Source organism: Delphinus delphis, chromosome 16 (genome assembly GCF_949987515.2).
Source record: "Delphinus delphis chromosome 16, mDelDel1.2, whole genome shotgun sequence".
Classification (NCBI taxonomy): Eukaryota; Metazoa; Chordata; class Mammalia; order Artiodactyla; family Delphinidae; genus Delphinus; species Delphinus delphis.
Window position 1 is genome coordinate 56483538 of NC_082698.1, and position 13652 is coordinate 56497189.

The window sequence follows — 13652 nt, forward strand, 5'->3', positions numbered from 1 at the left end:
TGGATTTCTAAGTGAACAAAATATGATAAAGTCCATGTTTTTGTAGTCAGGGATTTAGGGAAGGCAACTTACTCCAATACACGAATGCTAAGAACACAAAGCTCACCATAAACGCACAACGTGTCTAAGAACTTACCTCTTCTGTTCTCTGAGAAACTGCAAACTGAAATGCATTGCCCGTGATAAAGATGCTAAAGGCTGATGGGGGTGGGGTAGGAGGGGACCATGCAGAATACAAGAGGTTAAGATTTAAGGGAAATAAGGGAGTAGAGCCTTCCTTTAAACTGGGACTCTCTCGCTGAAAATAAACCCACAGCACGATGGTATTAGGAGGATCTCTACTCAGTAGGCAAGCTAAAGACACAGTCTCTCTCACTTGACTAAAGCCACTGAGCATGCTTAGGGAGGCCCCAGGTGTGACCTCTGCTCCCCTGTGAGCAGTGGAGGGGCGAGGCAATCTATCATGGTGTTCATCCTGTCAGCCCTGGTGCTTCGCCACCGCTGTCTGTCACTGTGGTGGATGAGACCTGCTTAAGGGCAATCATGTCAATCTCTATGTGACCACTCACTCTAAGGCAGAAGGATGATCTTGACAGGCCTGGCAAAGTCAGCAGAAGGTACCAAAAGCTGACGTCATAGCTTTCCCACAGAAAAGCGATGTGGGCCATTGTCTTTTCGTTTAGCTTTTTCTTTATTTTTGCTTTCCCTTTTTTCTTTTACTCTCATGTCACTGGCTAAGGCATACAGAACTTGCCTTCAGAGCTGGTCATCGCGGATAAACCTGTTGCCCTCTGAGTTCTTCCCATAGTAAACATAGCGACACTTCCCCAGGACACCTGCAAATAAAAAGATACACATCATTACAGGTGGCACAAGTAGTATAGCAAGAAAATACAGGTGCTGCAAGGCAGAAATACAACACAATCACAGATCCCATGCATGGGTGGCAGCAAACGGATTAAGCCCCAGAAGGGAAGGACCCTATTTTCTTGGCCTCAGAGTTGACATTCAAATAAAATGTCACCAGAGCACAGGCTCCTAGGAATAACACTTTCCTGCATGATTTCTTTTCCACATTTTAGAGAATTTTCTAGTGTGGTCAATTACTTCTCAAAACAAAGCAAAACCCTCTTCCCTCTCCAAGTTCTCTTGGTAGAATTTCTAAAAATGGAAAATTAAGAGTTTAAAGATGGGCCCAGCCCAAACAAAAGATATAAAACAATCTTCCCAGAATGTGGCTCTTTTCAAAATCTTTATCGTGAATCAATTTTGTTAATTTCCAGAGAGAACCTTCCAAATCCCAGCAGACATCAAGTACATAATGGACGATTAAGGAAGAATTGTGGTCTCCACAAAACGCCACATGGAAAGTAACGGAGCCTCTGACGTTAAATGGCTTCCTCTTACAGGGGAATCCTGAACTGTATTCTCAGGTTGGAATGCACTTGATTTTCATCTTCAGTTTTATTTTAAATAGTTTTGCGGCTCCCTATACAGCTTTCCTGTCATTCACGGAGGTCATAAGAGGACTTAACTATAAACGATGCCCCTAGAATAAGGTCACACCTTTCAATCAACTCAATATTTATTCTAAATATCTATAAGAAATCACCTGCCACAGTTATTTTGACAGTATTATTAAGTAAACATCAGTTTTTCCAAGAAAATATCTGTAACTACAATTTGCTTTTGGCCACCCTGGGTTTTTTTCCTTTTAATTTTAGAAAAACAAACTTAAAATTCAGCTTCATGGAATTGTCTTATTACTAATACTCTGTGAGTCTCTGAAGGGTGCATAACCAGAAAAAAAAGAAACAACCCAAAGAAGTGTCCATAAAACATAAACTCATGAGCTACAAATCTGTCTGTAAAAATAGCTTTCTATATACATGTTTTTTCCCCATTATTTTGATGATAGTGTGAAACAAGCAACCACTATCTACTATTCATCTGGGATAAATTAGCACTTGAAATTATTCAGGTTCTTCAAATCAGAAGTCCTCCGTGGTAAATACTTGGGTCATTGTACAGGAGGTGTTTCTCCACTATAGAACTGTAGACCGTATTCTTAAACGTGGATTAAAAATGACTCTCAGAAACTTTTAATGACAAGGCAAATGCTCCTTGGTTCAGATGGCTTGGGACAAAGTGGAGAATTGCTGGGTTCTCAGAATCTCTGCAAGCTGGCAATAGGGAGGGGATGACATCATTCCACGGCCTCAGACTGGGCCGTGAGCTGGCTGTCATCACCTCCATTTCCTGCCATGGTCCCCTGAGCAAGTTCACTGTGGACCACTCTTCCCCTTTGGCTATGCTTTTTCCTTGGCCCCCCAACCCCCAAGTTCTGCTTTTCAGTATTGGTCTGGAGCCTGGAAACATTGAGCTTGGATGAAACCTCCCTGAGACCCTTCTTGGGGCCTAAATTATTCTTTTGGTGGTTGTCACTGAGCTGTTCCCTTTATTGTGCTGAATTACAGCACAATAAAGTTGTGCTGTTGTGCTGATATTGTCACCAATGCTAGGACGGGTCTGTGGGCATGGCCGTGGAGGCTGCATTCCAGGAACATCATCCCCTGCAGGCCTGGGTGGGAGTGTCTCAGAAGTCTCTGAAAATCTCCAAGGGGCTTCCTTGAACATAACTGATTCCAATAAACCCTCAAGAATCTGGAAGGATGAGGCCGAGGGATGTTAATTTCTTTCTACCGCACCAGGACAGCAGGAATTTTTATAAAAAGGAATGGATAGGGCTGTCAGATATTATAAAGAACACAGAAGAGAAGGAAAGGCAGACACACACACATACACGCACACGCACGCACACACACACACACACACACAACACACCAGCGGGTGCGTTTGCTCCGGGAAACTCTCCAGCCCATTCTGGATTGAATTCTTTTCTCTGTGCTCTCTCCATGGTAAATCTCAACTGCAGACCTTGCCTAGTCTAGATACAACCTGGACAGAAAGTGCCCTTCTGGAAACAGGCTGGATATTCCTGAACATGGGCCACAATGTGGAGGAAGGTGACATGTTCTGAGCCACACTGCCCAGCCCTGCTTTCTGATCAGCATTGATAAAAGTCCTTTTTAAGGCCTGCCCTGTTCCTCTGGGCCTGGAAGCAAGAATGTTTATAGACACCCTGGTGAGAGAGGGCTGTTTGATGAATGCAGGAGACTGTGGCAAAGTGTCAGAGCTTGGAAAACGAGGCAAGGACATGAGGTATTAACATTGTCAATGATCTCTTGACGGGAAAACAGATACCGTGCTCACCCTCAGATTTAAATAGACATCAAGTGCATTAATGACAAGAGGGCCGACTTCAAACAAAGGGGCTGTGTGGTGGGGGGCAGAACGCATCTCTGGGCTGGCAATAACCTGATCTGAAAAGACAGTGTCAGGGCTCGAGACAGGCCCAGGATTGTGTGTGGTGACAGAAAACAGAGATGCTGACAGAGATACCAAAGCCATATTATGCCAAGGATATTCTAACGCTGTCTGCCCCGCTAACGAAAGCTGACATCACTCCCTAGCACTTGGGGTCTTCTTCGCCTTCTCCAGCAGAACGTTTCTCCCCAGACATCGTTACAAAACTCGCTGCCGTGGCCAAGTTCCTGGCAGCCCTGTTCTGTCAGAGCGCTGGGGTCACGAGGCCCGAGGATGACCTCAGTCAATCTAAATTTGGGCTCTGCAGGAGGACCACACTCATCCCCTGCCGATATCCCAGCTACTTGGGGTGATCAGAGCGCCAACGTGTGAGGAGCTGTCACCTTGAATAAAATCCGGAAAGGGAAGGCACTCAGTCTGCGGGCTCCTCCAGGAGGCGCGGGGACAGCCTGGCAGCCGACAACGAAATCCAGCTGCTGTCGCTGCTCCCCTGGGGAGACAGGCAGGCCGGCTAGTGACAGTTAAAATCGGATGAGATTTTTGAACTTGAACCGCCTACGATTGCCTAAATTAACCAGGTGGTTGCCTCCATTGAGACGCCTACCTGAGCTCGCAGCTCAGAAGGGATTACCCCCCCCAAAGGGGACTTTTGTATTTAATAAATAAGTAAGTAAATAACATTAACAAGGGAGGAAAAAAAACCCGCCCAGTCCCATGTGTGGCCATAAGACTTCACTTATCACGAAGGTTATTTGTAAACTCATAGGAGCCGCTCATAAATGAAGGCACGTGGTGACTGCGGGCTTCTCTCTTCTGCTCTCCCCCTGGCCTTCCTCCTTCCAACACGGCAACTGCCATAAACTGAGAAAATTTACAGAGGAAACAGTTTGCTTGCAAAGGACATTTTGACAGTGAGGCGCTCCGAGGCTGGAATTCGGGAACCCGCGGGTGGTGACTCGGTAGGCGGTGGTTTCTGTGTACATCTGCAATGCATTCCCTTGTTTGTGTCTCCCCGAACTCTACACGTCTTGGGACTGGAAGGGGAACAACACATTTAATGGCGTATGTAGTGTTTTTAATTAAAATATCTGGCATTGCCCATAATAAACGAAGCAGGCTTGCCATGCATCAGGCTGACATGTAGCTGTCTGTGGGGGGTTTCTTTTGGGAGGCCCTGGAAAAATGACAGTGCCCTGTCCCCTCGGGAATCCTCTCCTGCCAAATGAGGCCCCTAATTTTTCTTAAGTAGCCGGCTCTGCCGTTGCCGTAAGTTCTTAAACCTATAGTTATGGAAAAAACTGTACTGGGAAGAATCTGTTTTAAAGAGGTCCTTTTTCTTTTAGATGTTTCCCCTCACTGGAGTGAGTGTTCTACTTATACAGGTTAAGTTATGACCTTGGGGCTGCCTGCGGGGGTGGGAATCAGCCTCTTTTCTTGGATGCCCCACTGTGATGGTGGCAGGGACGGTATTGAGGAAAACCCTGAGTGTCCTGGGAAGGACGTCTTCGCACAGCCATGCAGAGTCCAGCAAACACCTCAGGACTCCCTGACCTTCTGGATGGCCTCGCCCTACCATCTATTTAGTAAGGGGAGGTGGAGAAAGGCCTGTATTTAAATCCAGCTCTACCCCTAATAGTTAAGTGACCACGTGCACATACCTTTCCCTCACTGGGCTGGTTTCTCCATTTGTAAAATGAGGGCAAGGGGCCAGGTATCCCAGATTTCCACCTTAGTTCTGAAACAGATGATTTAGCATTTCTGAATGTTTCCCTTATGAAGATAAGGACGCCAGGTACCATATTGCCTGATGTAGGAGGCAGAGCCAGTGGTCAGTTAATCAAAATTTGATTTGGACCAAGGCAGCTCTTGAAACCCATCCAGTCCATTTTCCCATTAGATACAGAAGGGGAGCTCTGCTGGACCTCAAAATCCCCAAGGAAAGAATTTCCACTAACTCTCCTGCAACTTGTATTTCATACCCAGAGCTGGGAAGTGCTTACCACTAATTAGCCTATATCTCCCTAGCTTTGACATAAGCTCTAGTCTTCTAACTCCATATTCAACAGAACTAAAGACTACACATCAGAGTAAGTGGTCTACCATTAATATTTTAGCTGTGAAAGAATAATCATCTTTACTCATACAAATGCGAAAACGTATCTGATGATGGAATATGGGTTGGACCAATAAATTCGTATTTGTAAAACGGAAAAAGTAAAATCTCGATTTTATTATCACTATTAATGTTAGTTTCGGTAATCGCTGTTTTAAACGCTATTATCACAAAGGTTTGTAAGTGTAACTGTGCAACGACAAACAGATTTTAATCTGTTTGTGGTCACTAGCACCTTCCAACTAGTGCTACAAAACAGGCAAGGGGCAGGGGGCTCCTCATGGAACTCCTGTTCTCCAATCTGTATGAGGAAAGCAAGGAACTAGCCTCTTCACGGCCTCTGAAGAGTGATGACAATGTTGTGAAGAAGTGGGTGGGCCCAGAGACGGAAAGAGTATTCAGAGAGCCTTCCTGTCTATTATGGAAAGTTCCACGTGACACCATACATACCATTAACATGTCACCTCTACAATAATCCCTCCTCCCCAATTTCTAATACCAGGTGGTTGAAACAGTGCTTAGTACCAAGGAGGTGTTCAATAAATATTTGAATAGATACATTAATCAATACCATTAAATACCACAATTTAAACAGAATCCACAAAGTAAGGAATTTCAACTGTTAAACACTCATATTTTAACCTCTGTTAAGACGACAGGCATTTGAAATTTTTAAAAACTATATACCACTTAAATGCTTGCCTTACTAGAGGAGAGGGCAAAGTAACAGAAGGCAACAGCCTCAATTCCTCAGCACTAGTGTTGTTTTTATGCTCAACACTTTCCTCCCACAAAAACAAAGCAATCACGATGTCTGGTGGGAAAGAGAGCAGTGGACTGAACGTTATCATCCAGGCTTAAGAGCTGTAAACATCACACAGGAGAAAGGACGGTCCCCAGAAAGCACATTCCTCGGACTTTGTTATGTGCGGGTCCTGAGTAAACTGGGAACTGGGAAGGAATAAACACCCATGTTTTATGATCTTGAGAAGTGGCTGGAGCAATACCCTGAGGCCAGCCTGTGTGATGGACTCTGCTGTGGACATCGCACAGGATTTAGCAGAGCCTGCAGAATTACAGGCTCCTGGGACAACATCCTCCTTCAGCGTAAGCTACTTAAACACTGAGGCAAACTGAAGAGAGATTTTAAAATGGTCTTAAGGGAAGAGCCTGCTTAGGAGCAGTTCTGGGGGAAGGACAAAGTCCATCCTCCACGGGGGGTGGGGAGGGGCATATTTTCCTTTCATCTGCAGACACATCTGGGAAGCCTTAGGTTGGAAATGAAACAGGGAAAGGCTCTCCGCCTGACCCATGAAAGGGTAGAGAAGACAAAGAAAGTGGGACTTCCTCCCAAACTAGCTGAGCATGATTTCTGGCAAGCGTCTCAGCTTATAATCTGCAGCTTAGCTTGGAATGCGGTGCCACGGTCATGCAATGCTTGCTAAACCCCAAAACGTCTATAAGGGCACCTGCTGTCTTCTCCGTGGACTGGTGGGCACATCGTCCTTGCTAAGTACTGCAGTGACCACGTCAAACAACACTGCTCGAGGGAGGTTGCCTAGTCTCTCAAATGAGCTCACTCTTTTGAGCTCTTCTTTATTATACAAAACAACCCCAGGTCAGGTATTCTCACCCTGCTCTGCTGACCCTGATATTTTGCAATGGTGGACGTTTGAATTCTGCCATTTTGACCCCCCGGGATGGTTTGGCTTCAGGCTTATGAATATAACACATAAACCAGCCTGGTACTTTTTCTTTCAGAAAGCATTATTTATTCAGAACTAATTAGAAATTAATTAGAAATTAGTTACTACTTTCTGTAGAAATAGTTACTACTACATTTCACAAATTTAATTCCTTAATTTTTAAATTCGAAGTTAAACCATATTCTATTTTGAACATTTTCATTTCTCTTTTATTGAATTTATTTCCAATGGGATCAATTCTTTTCCATGTGATTTTTCACATTAGGGTGAAAATCCTCCATCAGCTTTTGGCGAATATCAAATTTTACCGGTTCTACCTTCTAAACCTCTTCAAGTCATTTATTTTCACAAGGTTACATTTCCTTGGGTAAAATTTTGCAGATCTAAATTGTGACGGGAAGACTTGAGTCCTCTGCTGAAATTCAGACAACACATTTGATTGTGTGTCGTTTCAGTTCACTTCAATTTTATTTTGTTTTCATTATTTCTACAAAGGCTAATTCCTTCCCGTGAATTTGTGCAGTTTTCAATACACTGACAAGATATAAATCTTCGGTCACTTTTTCATCCATAATAAATAGTGTGATGTGCAGGTTTAGTTGCTGTCAGTTTATTACAGATTCAAGTAAATGGTGGTTTCTATTTATTTTTAGCACAAAGAGTACACAGGACAAATGTAAGTATTCTGGATGCAAGAGAGGAAATAAATTGTGGGGTTATGTTACGCTGCTTTTTACCAAGCACCATTCAAAAAACAGAGTAGGAGCTACCAAAGCAAAGGTTTGGATATCCTGGAAGAATGCTGACACAAATGTAGGCACCGTATCCCTTTGAGATAAGGACATGGGGCCTCAATGTTCGGCCCCCTCCAGTGAGGCTCGATTTAAGCTTACACTTTCCACTGAGAGAGCAGATTATACGGCCTCCTTAGACAAACGCTGGGCCTTGTCAAGTCTCACTCACGTGTTTGTAAGGAAGAAAAAAGCAGGGGAAGGAAACCAGTCAGGGGGGAAAGTATACTGGCAAAATCTCTACTGGAGGCGAGAGGAATGCAAGGCCGAGAAGCCAATCTCCCTGCCCAGGGAGGCTGCAGGAATAGCCACGTGAGCGGCAGACAAGTTGTCATGTGACAAGCCAGAGCCTGTGGAAAATGCACTCTGGACTCCCAGGGCAGGTGGAATGAGGCTTGCCATTTTAGAAGAGGGGAAGGAGGGAGGAGAGGATTAAAAAAAAAAAAAAAAAAATGCAGGGCCAGTTTCTCCCTCACATAACCTGTTAGTGGGAAATGTGAAATCGGGTGCAAGTCTGAGAGATAACTGCACCTTTGAGCGGATCCCTAGTAACCAGATCTGCTGTCCCAGTGTGAGTCCCTGGTCTCTGTGCTCCAGTTGCAGATGCTGTGGCCCTACCCAGACCTGACCAGGCCATTCAATGTCCTCTCCACTTCGAGGAAATATTAAGCTGACAGATTTAAAAGTTATCTGGCAGCGGATGTTTCCATGATGTGAATCCTGGAAAGGAAACAGAGTCAACATGCTTTTCCTCAGATGTCAATGCTTTTTTTTTTTTTTTTTTTTTTTTTTTGCAGTACGCGGGCCTCTCACTGTTGCAGCGGCCCCTCCCGTTGCGGAGCACAGGCTCCAGACGCGCAGGCTCAGCGGCCATGGCTCACGGGCCCAGCCGCTCCGCGGCATGTGGGATCTTCCCGGACCGGGGCATGAACCCGTGTCCCCTGCATCGGCAGGCGGACTCTCAACCACTGCGCCACCAGGGAAGCCCGTCAACGCTTTTTCAATTATTTTGTACCGGGGGTCGTTTGGGTAGGCCAGACGGATGGGAAAGAATTCCAGATCTGAGGGTGGGCTCCCTTACTGGTTTGAATATCAGTAATATGATTGGCTCTTACCTCAACACATGCTATATTTCAGTCAAGGAGGAACATGTAAGTATCAGCGGTCAAAGACCACAGTAAATATTTCCAGGCTCCAACAACATCCCTCCTCCACCAAACCAAACCAAACTAAAACGAAAACAAGAAAAACAACCAACAACCCACCACTACTAAATCTTCTTAGCAATCCAGATTTTGGGTTTTATTCTCAGGTTACATTTTTTTTGTGCCAGTTAAGAATGAAGCCAGAAACAGTTTTCACTCTGACTTCCTAAACAATGATTTACTTTTACACTCCTATGACACTTTATTATTTTGCTCTACTTCCTAGTAAGCTTGAACACAGAATAGGAAAATTTTCTTTGAAAGTATTTCTCTAAACGTATTGAAGAATTCTCCCTGGGACAGAATTTAAAGATCTTCATTTTCGTTAAGGAGAAGAGGAGGTTCTAAGTGGCTTCCCCAAAGTCACAGTACCTGACCAGACACTAAACAATTACAATGCTATCTTTCGTACTTGCTTGTGGGATCTTAGTTCCCCAGCCAGGGATCGAACCGTGCCCCCTGCAGTGGAAGCGTGGAGTCCTAACCACTGGACCATGAGGGAAGTCCCAGCAATGCTACCTTTCTAGTTCAAATCCCTCTGAATTATAGGATTGCCCTTAGAACAGGAGAATGTCAAAGATCCACAACCTGACTTATGCTGACTCCTACCTACTTTTCCAACGGGGGAAACGAATCTTCAAAGCCATGTGGCGTGAGTGTGTTCCCCTCTCCCACCTCCCTATTCTAAGTGGGGTTTAATGGATCTGAGATGGGCTGGATTCCAAAGTGCACACCAAGATGGGATGCAAATGAGTTCAGATTCATGAAGTTCCCTCAGTGCTGCTCAAAGATGGACGTCCCACAAACCAGGCTGTCAGTCAAAATGGACAGTGGTCAAGTGGTACAGCTTCATTTTTATTTCTTAGATTTTGACCAAGGAACTCAGAAATTTTTCAGACAGGAGAGAAAAAAGAAAACAATTTCCCCCTTTCACCCCCTCTGCCATTCCCACCATTATCTCCACATTCATCTTTGCCACCTTTCAAGTGAGGTTGGGAGCATGGCCACTAGAGGGCAGCATGAATTTAGGAAAAACAGCTGCTTTAAAAAAAATAAATAAACGATGGCAACGATTCAGAGAGGGCCATTAAAGTCACACTGTGCTTTCGGTCACCAGTTATAAGTTCTGCAATGATCAATATGTCATGATTGCTCAATCTGTGCTGAAGGGTTTCTGGGAATGGGGCTCCCAGACACCCCCTCAGTCCCCCCACCCCCCCACCCCCGCTTTTTGGATGCCTCTGATCTCGATTTCGGGGACTAATTTTCTTTACTATCAATTGCTCTAATTAATCTTCTAGGCTCAGGAGTTGGGGAAATTTGCATATCACCTGCATAAATGTAAAGAAACACGCAAAGATAAACAGAGATAGCTTCCCACATTTCTTAGAAAAAGATTTTTATCAGGCAAGTCCAAAAGGAAATATGCCACTCAAGGGCATGGAGTTACTAATCATCATTTGATAGGGAAAAAAGTGAAAAACATAAGAATTAAATAAAACCTGCATCAATAAAACATAAAAAAAGCGTATGTACTCTACCCAAGCAAATCCTGGCTGCCTCCTACCCACTGCTGTTGTTGTCCCTCTCTGAGTATATGTCCAGGTTAAACAGAAAAGAGAGGTAGATAAATTAGCAGCTTGGGATTACCACACACACACCACTCTATATAAAATATATAACTAACAAGGACCTACTGAATAGTATAGGGAACTCTACTCAATGTTCTGTAATAACCTATATGGGAAAAGAATCTGAAAAAGAATAGATATATGTAGATGTATAACTGATTCACGCTGTTGTACACCTGAAACTAACACAGCATTGTAAATCAACTATACTCCGATAAAAAATTAGGAAACAAAGAAAGAAAGGAAAGAGAGGTAGAAACTACTCAAATACAAATAAAATCATAACTCCAGCTTCTGGTTTGGTCATCATGTGGTCCCTATCACTGGTCTCTGGCCCATGGGCTAGTGATTATTTTCACGCCTAGAACAACAAATGACCACCTCCCTTCAGGAGAAAAAGGTATTCATGGGTTTCCAGGGATTTCAAACATGTTATTTTTGAAACAGCAATAAAGGTATGACATTCTAGGGAATGGCATTTTAAATGAGAATCTATAGAATTCAAATAAATGAGTGGATTCCATCAGAGAAGGGAGTAAACAAAAATTGGATCTACTGGACTAGAGGAAAGTGGAGTCCAGGTGTGACTCTCCGTGTCAGCCGAGAACCCGCTCAAGTGGTCAGTGAAGCAAACAGGCTCTCACACTTTCTTCCTGTAGACTTTCCTAATATAACAGTCATGAGATTGACTAGCCAGTAGGGAAATGTTGGGTTCCAGTTAATTAATTAAATTATCTCATTAATTCGTGGTTCAGCAGAAACTTTTCCTGAGTTTTCTCTCACACATGAAACACTATACAAAACCAAATTCAATTTTACTGTCTTACTAGATATCTCATGGTGACCACCCATGAGGATTTCTTTTTTTTTTTTTTTTAACATCTTTATTGGAGTATAATTGCTTTACAATGGTGTGTTAGTTTCTGCTGTATAACAAAGTGAATCTGCTATACATATACATATATCCCCATATCCCCTCCCTCTTGCCTCTCCCTCCCACCCTGCCTATCCCACCCCTCGAGGTGGTCACAAAGCACGGAGCTGATCTCCCTGTGCTATGCGGCTGCTTCCCACTAGCTATCTAGTTTACTTTTGGTAGTGTATATATGTCCATGCCACTCCATGAGGAGTTCTTTGAGGATTTACAGTGAGGATGATACAGTTAAGAGGTTTCACTAGGGTGGGAAGACTGCTCATTGAACATTTCTCAAGGTCTTAAGACCACTTTTTTATAGGAGCTCCCCAAGGGCAGAAATGATGGCTTTTCACCCATGCTTCGTGAGATACTCAATAGATTGCTTGTCATTGTAGAAGAGATGAAAGGATCTCGGAATACTTCTTCTGAACCCCAGAGTTTGCTACACATTCCTGGACATTGACAGGTGGAGGAATCGCATGGCTTGTCCCCACGTCAGCGATTTTCCAACTTTCCCCTGCATGGGGTCACCTGGAAGGCTTGTTAAAACAGAGACTGCTGAGCCCCACCCCAAAGTCTCTGGTTTAGGGGGTCTGAGTTGGGGCCAAGAATTTGCATTTTTGCTGGTTCCCAGGTGGTAGTGATGCTGCAGATTAGGGGGCCACACTCTAAGAAACAATGTTCTAGGACAACCTAAAAGGGCCCCCTTTCCCCTTTTTAAAAAAGTAAAACTCTTGACATCAGTTTTTCTTCTTGTAGAATCAACACCACTCAAATTCAGAGATAAAAATCCGGTTGACTGAGATTCCTAGTGTATCGAGTTTTAGTGAATGGAGGTTTTACTGTCTTCCTAACAGCAGCCTGAAAACAAACCATACCTAAAATCATAATTAATAATAGATTGCTCCGGCTCTTTAATATAAAACAAAAATCATGAAAGTTTAAATTTAAGTGATGTGCAGATTACATTAACAGAAGAAAAGAAGAAAAGAGTTTTTCGGATAAGTAGATTGGAACTGAACCTACAAACAATAATTTATGAAGACTAAGAAAAAAAACTTGCAGAAAAAATTTCCCAGAAAGTCTTTAGCCTCCCTCTAAAATGACAGAATCTTATATGAACAAATGTGAGCAGCGGGGGTCCTCCTGCAGAGTTTGAATGGGAATTTTGGCTTTGCTCTCAAGCAGAAATTTGCTTTTGGGTTTCAGGTCTGTTCCTATTAGAAAGCTCACATCAAAAGGGGAGAAAACATCCACAGTTCTGTCTGGTTCTTCAGGCTAAAATTTCTCAAGAGAGTCATTGAAAATAAAGACAAGTTGCTTTTTTTTTCTTTTTTTCATTCTTCAAGCTGCAAAAAAGAACCTCTCAAATAAAATTAAGCAGACCCAGTAACAACCGGGTCTGTCATAATTCAAACTCTGCAAGAACTGAGGACAAGACCTTCCTTCTTAGGCCCATTAGTCCAGCCTCCATCTGCCCTTCATTAGACTCCAAACAAACTTTTCCTGTACTGATATTACTATAATCTTTCCTAATTCCAGGACACTTTAAATTGCTTTCTCCAAAAGGAAAATGAAGAGAATCTGCTGATATATGATCTAACAGAAAGAAGTCGGCATTACAAAAAAATAACTAAAAGTATGTCATTGCAGGGAGCACAGCATAATTCTTGGGCACTAGCAATTCTCACTGTAAAATGCCAAAATATTTTTCATTACTTCTTGATCTTCAACTCCCCAACCTCTAACCTGCTTTGGACAAAAAGCGCATATATATATATATATATATATATATATATATATATATATATATATATATATATGCTAACGCCAAAGAAAGAAACTATAGGTTAAGCAAGAATTAATAGCAGAAGGCAGTTTATACGAGCGATATGAACCTCTT

The 13652-nt window shown here is 43.2% G+C and overlaps 1 protein-coding gene across 2 annotated transcripts in view; it reads right to left on the minus strand.

The window, feature by feature from the left end:
* Window positions 1-625: 625 nt before the first annotated feature.
* LRMDA (leucine rich melanocyte differentiation associated) overlaps window positions 626-13652 on the minus strand; it is a 1262633-nt gene continuing 1249606 nt past the window's right edge. For both annotated transcript variants that reach the window (XM_060033721.1, XM_060033722.1), the window contains one exon: window positions 626-836. In XM_060033721.1, coding sequence (XP_059889704.1) covers window positions 757-836 — 80 coding nt within the window. In that variant the 3' untranslated portion in view covers window positions 626-756. The remainder of the gene's footprint in view (window positions 837-13652) is intronic.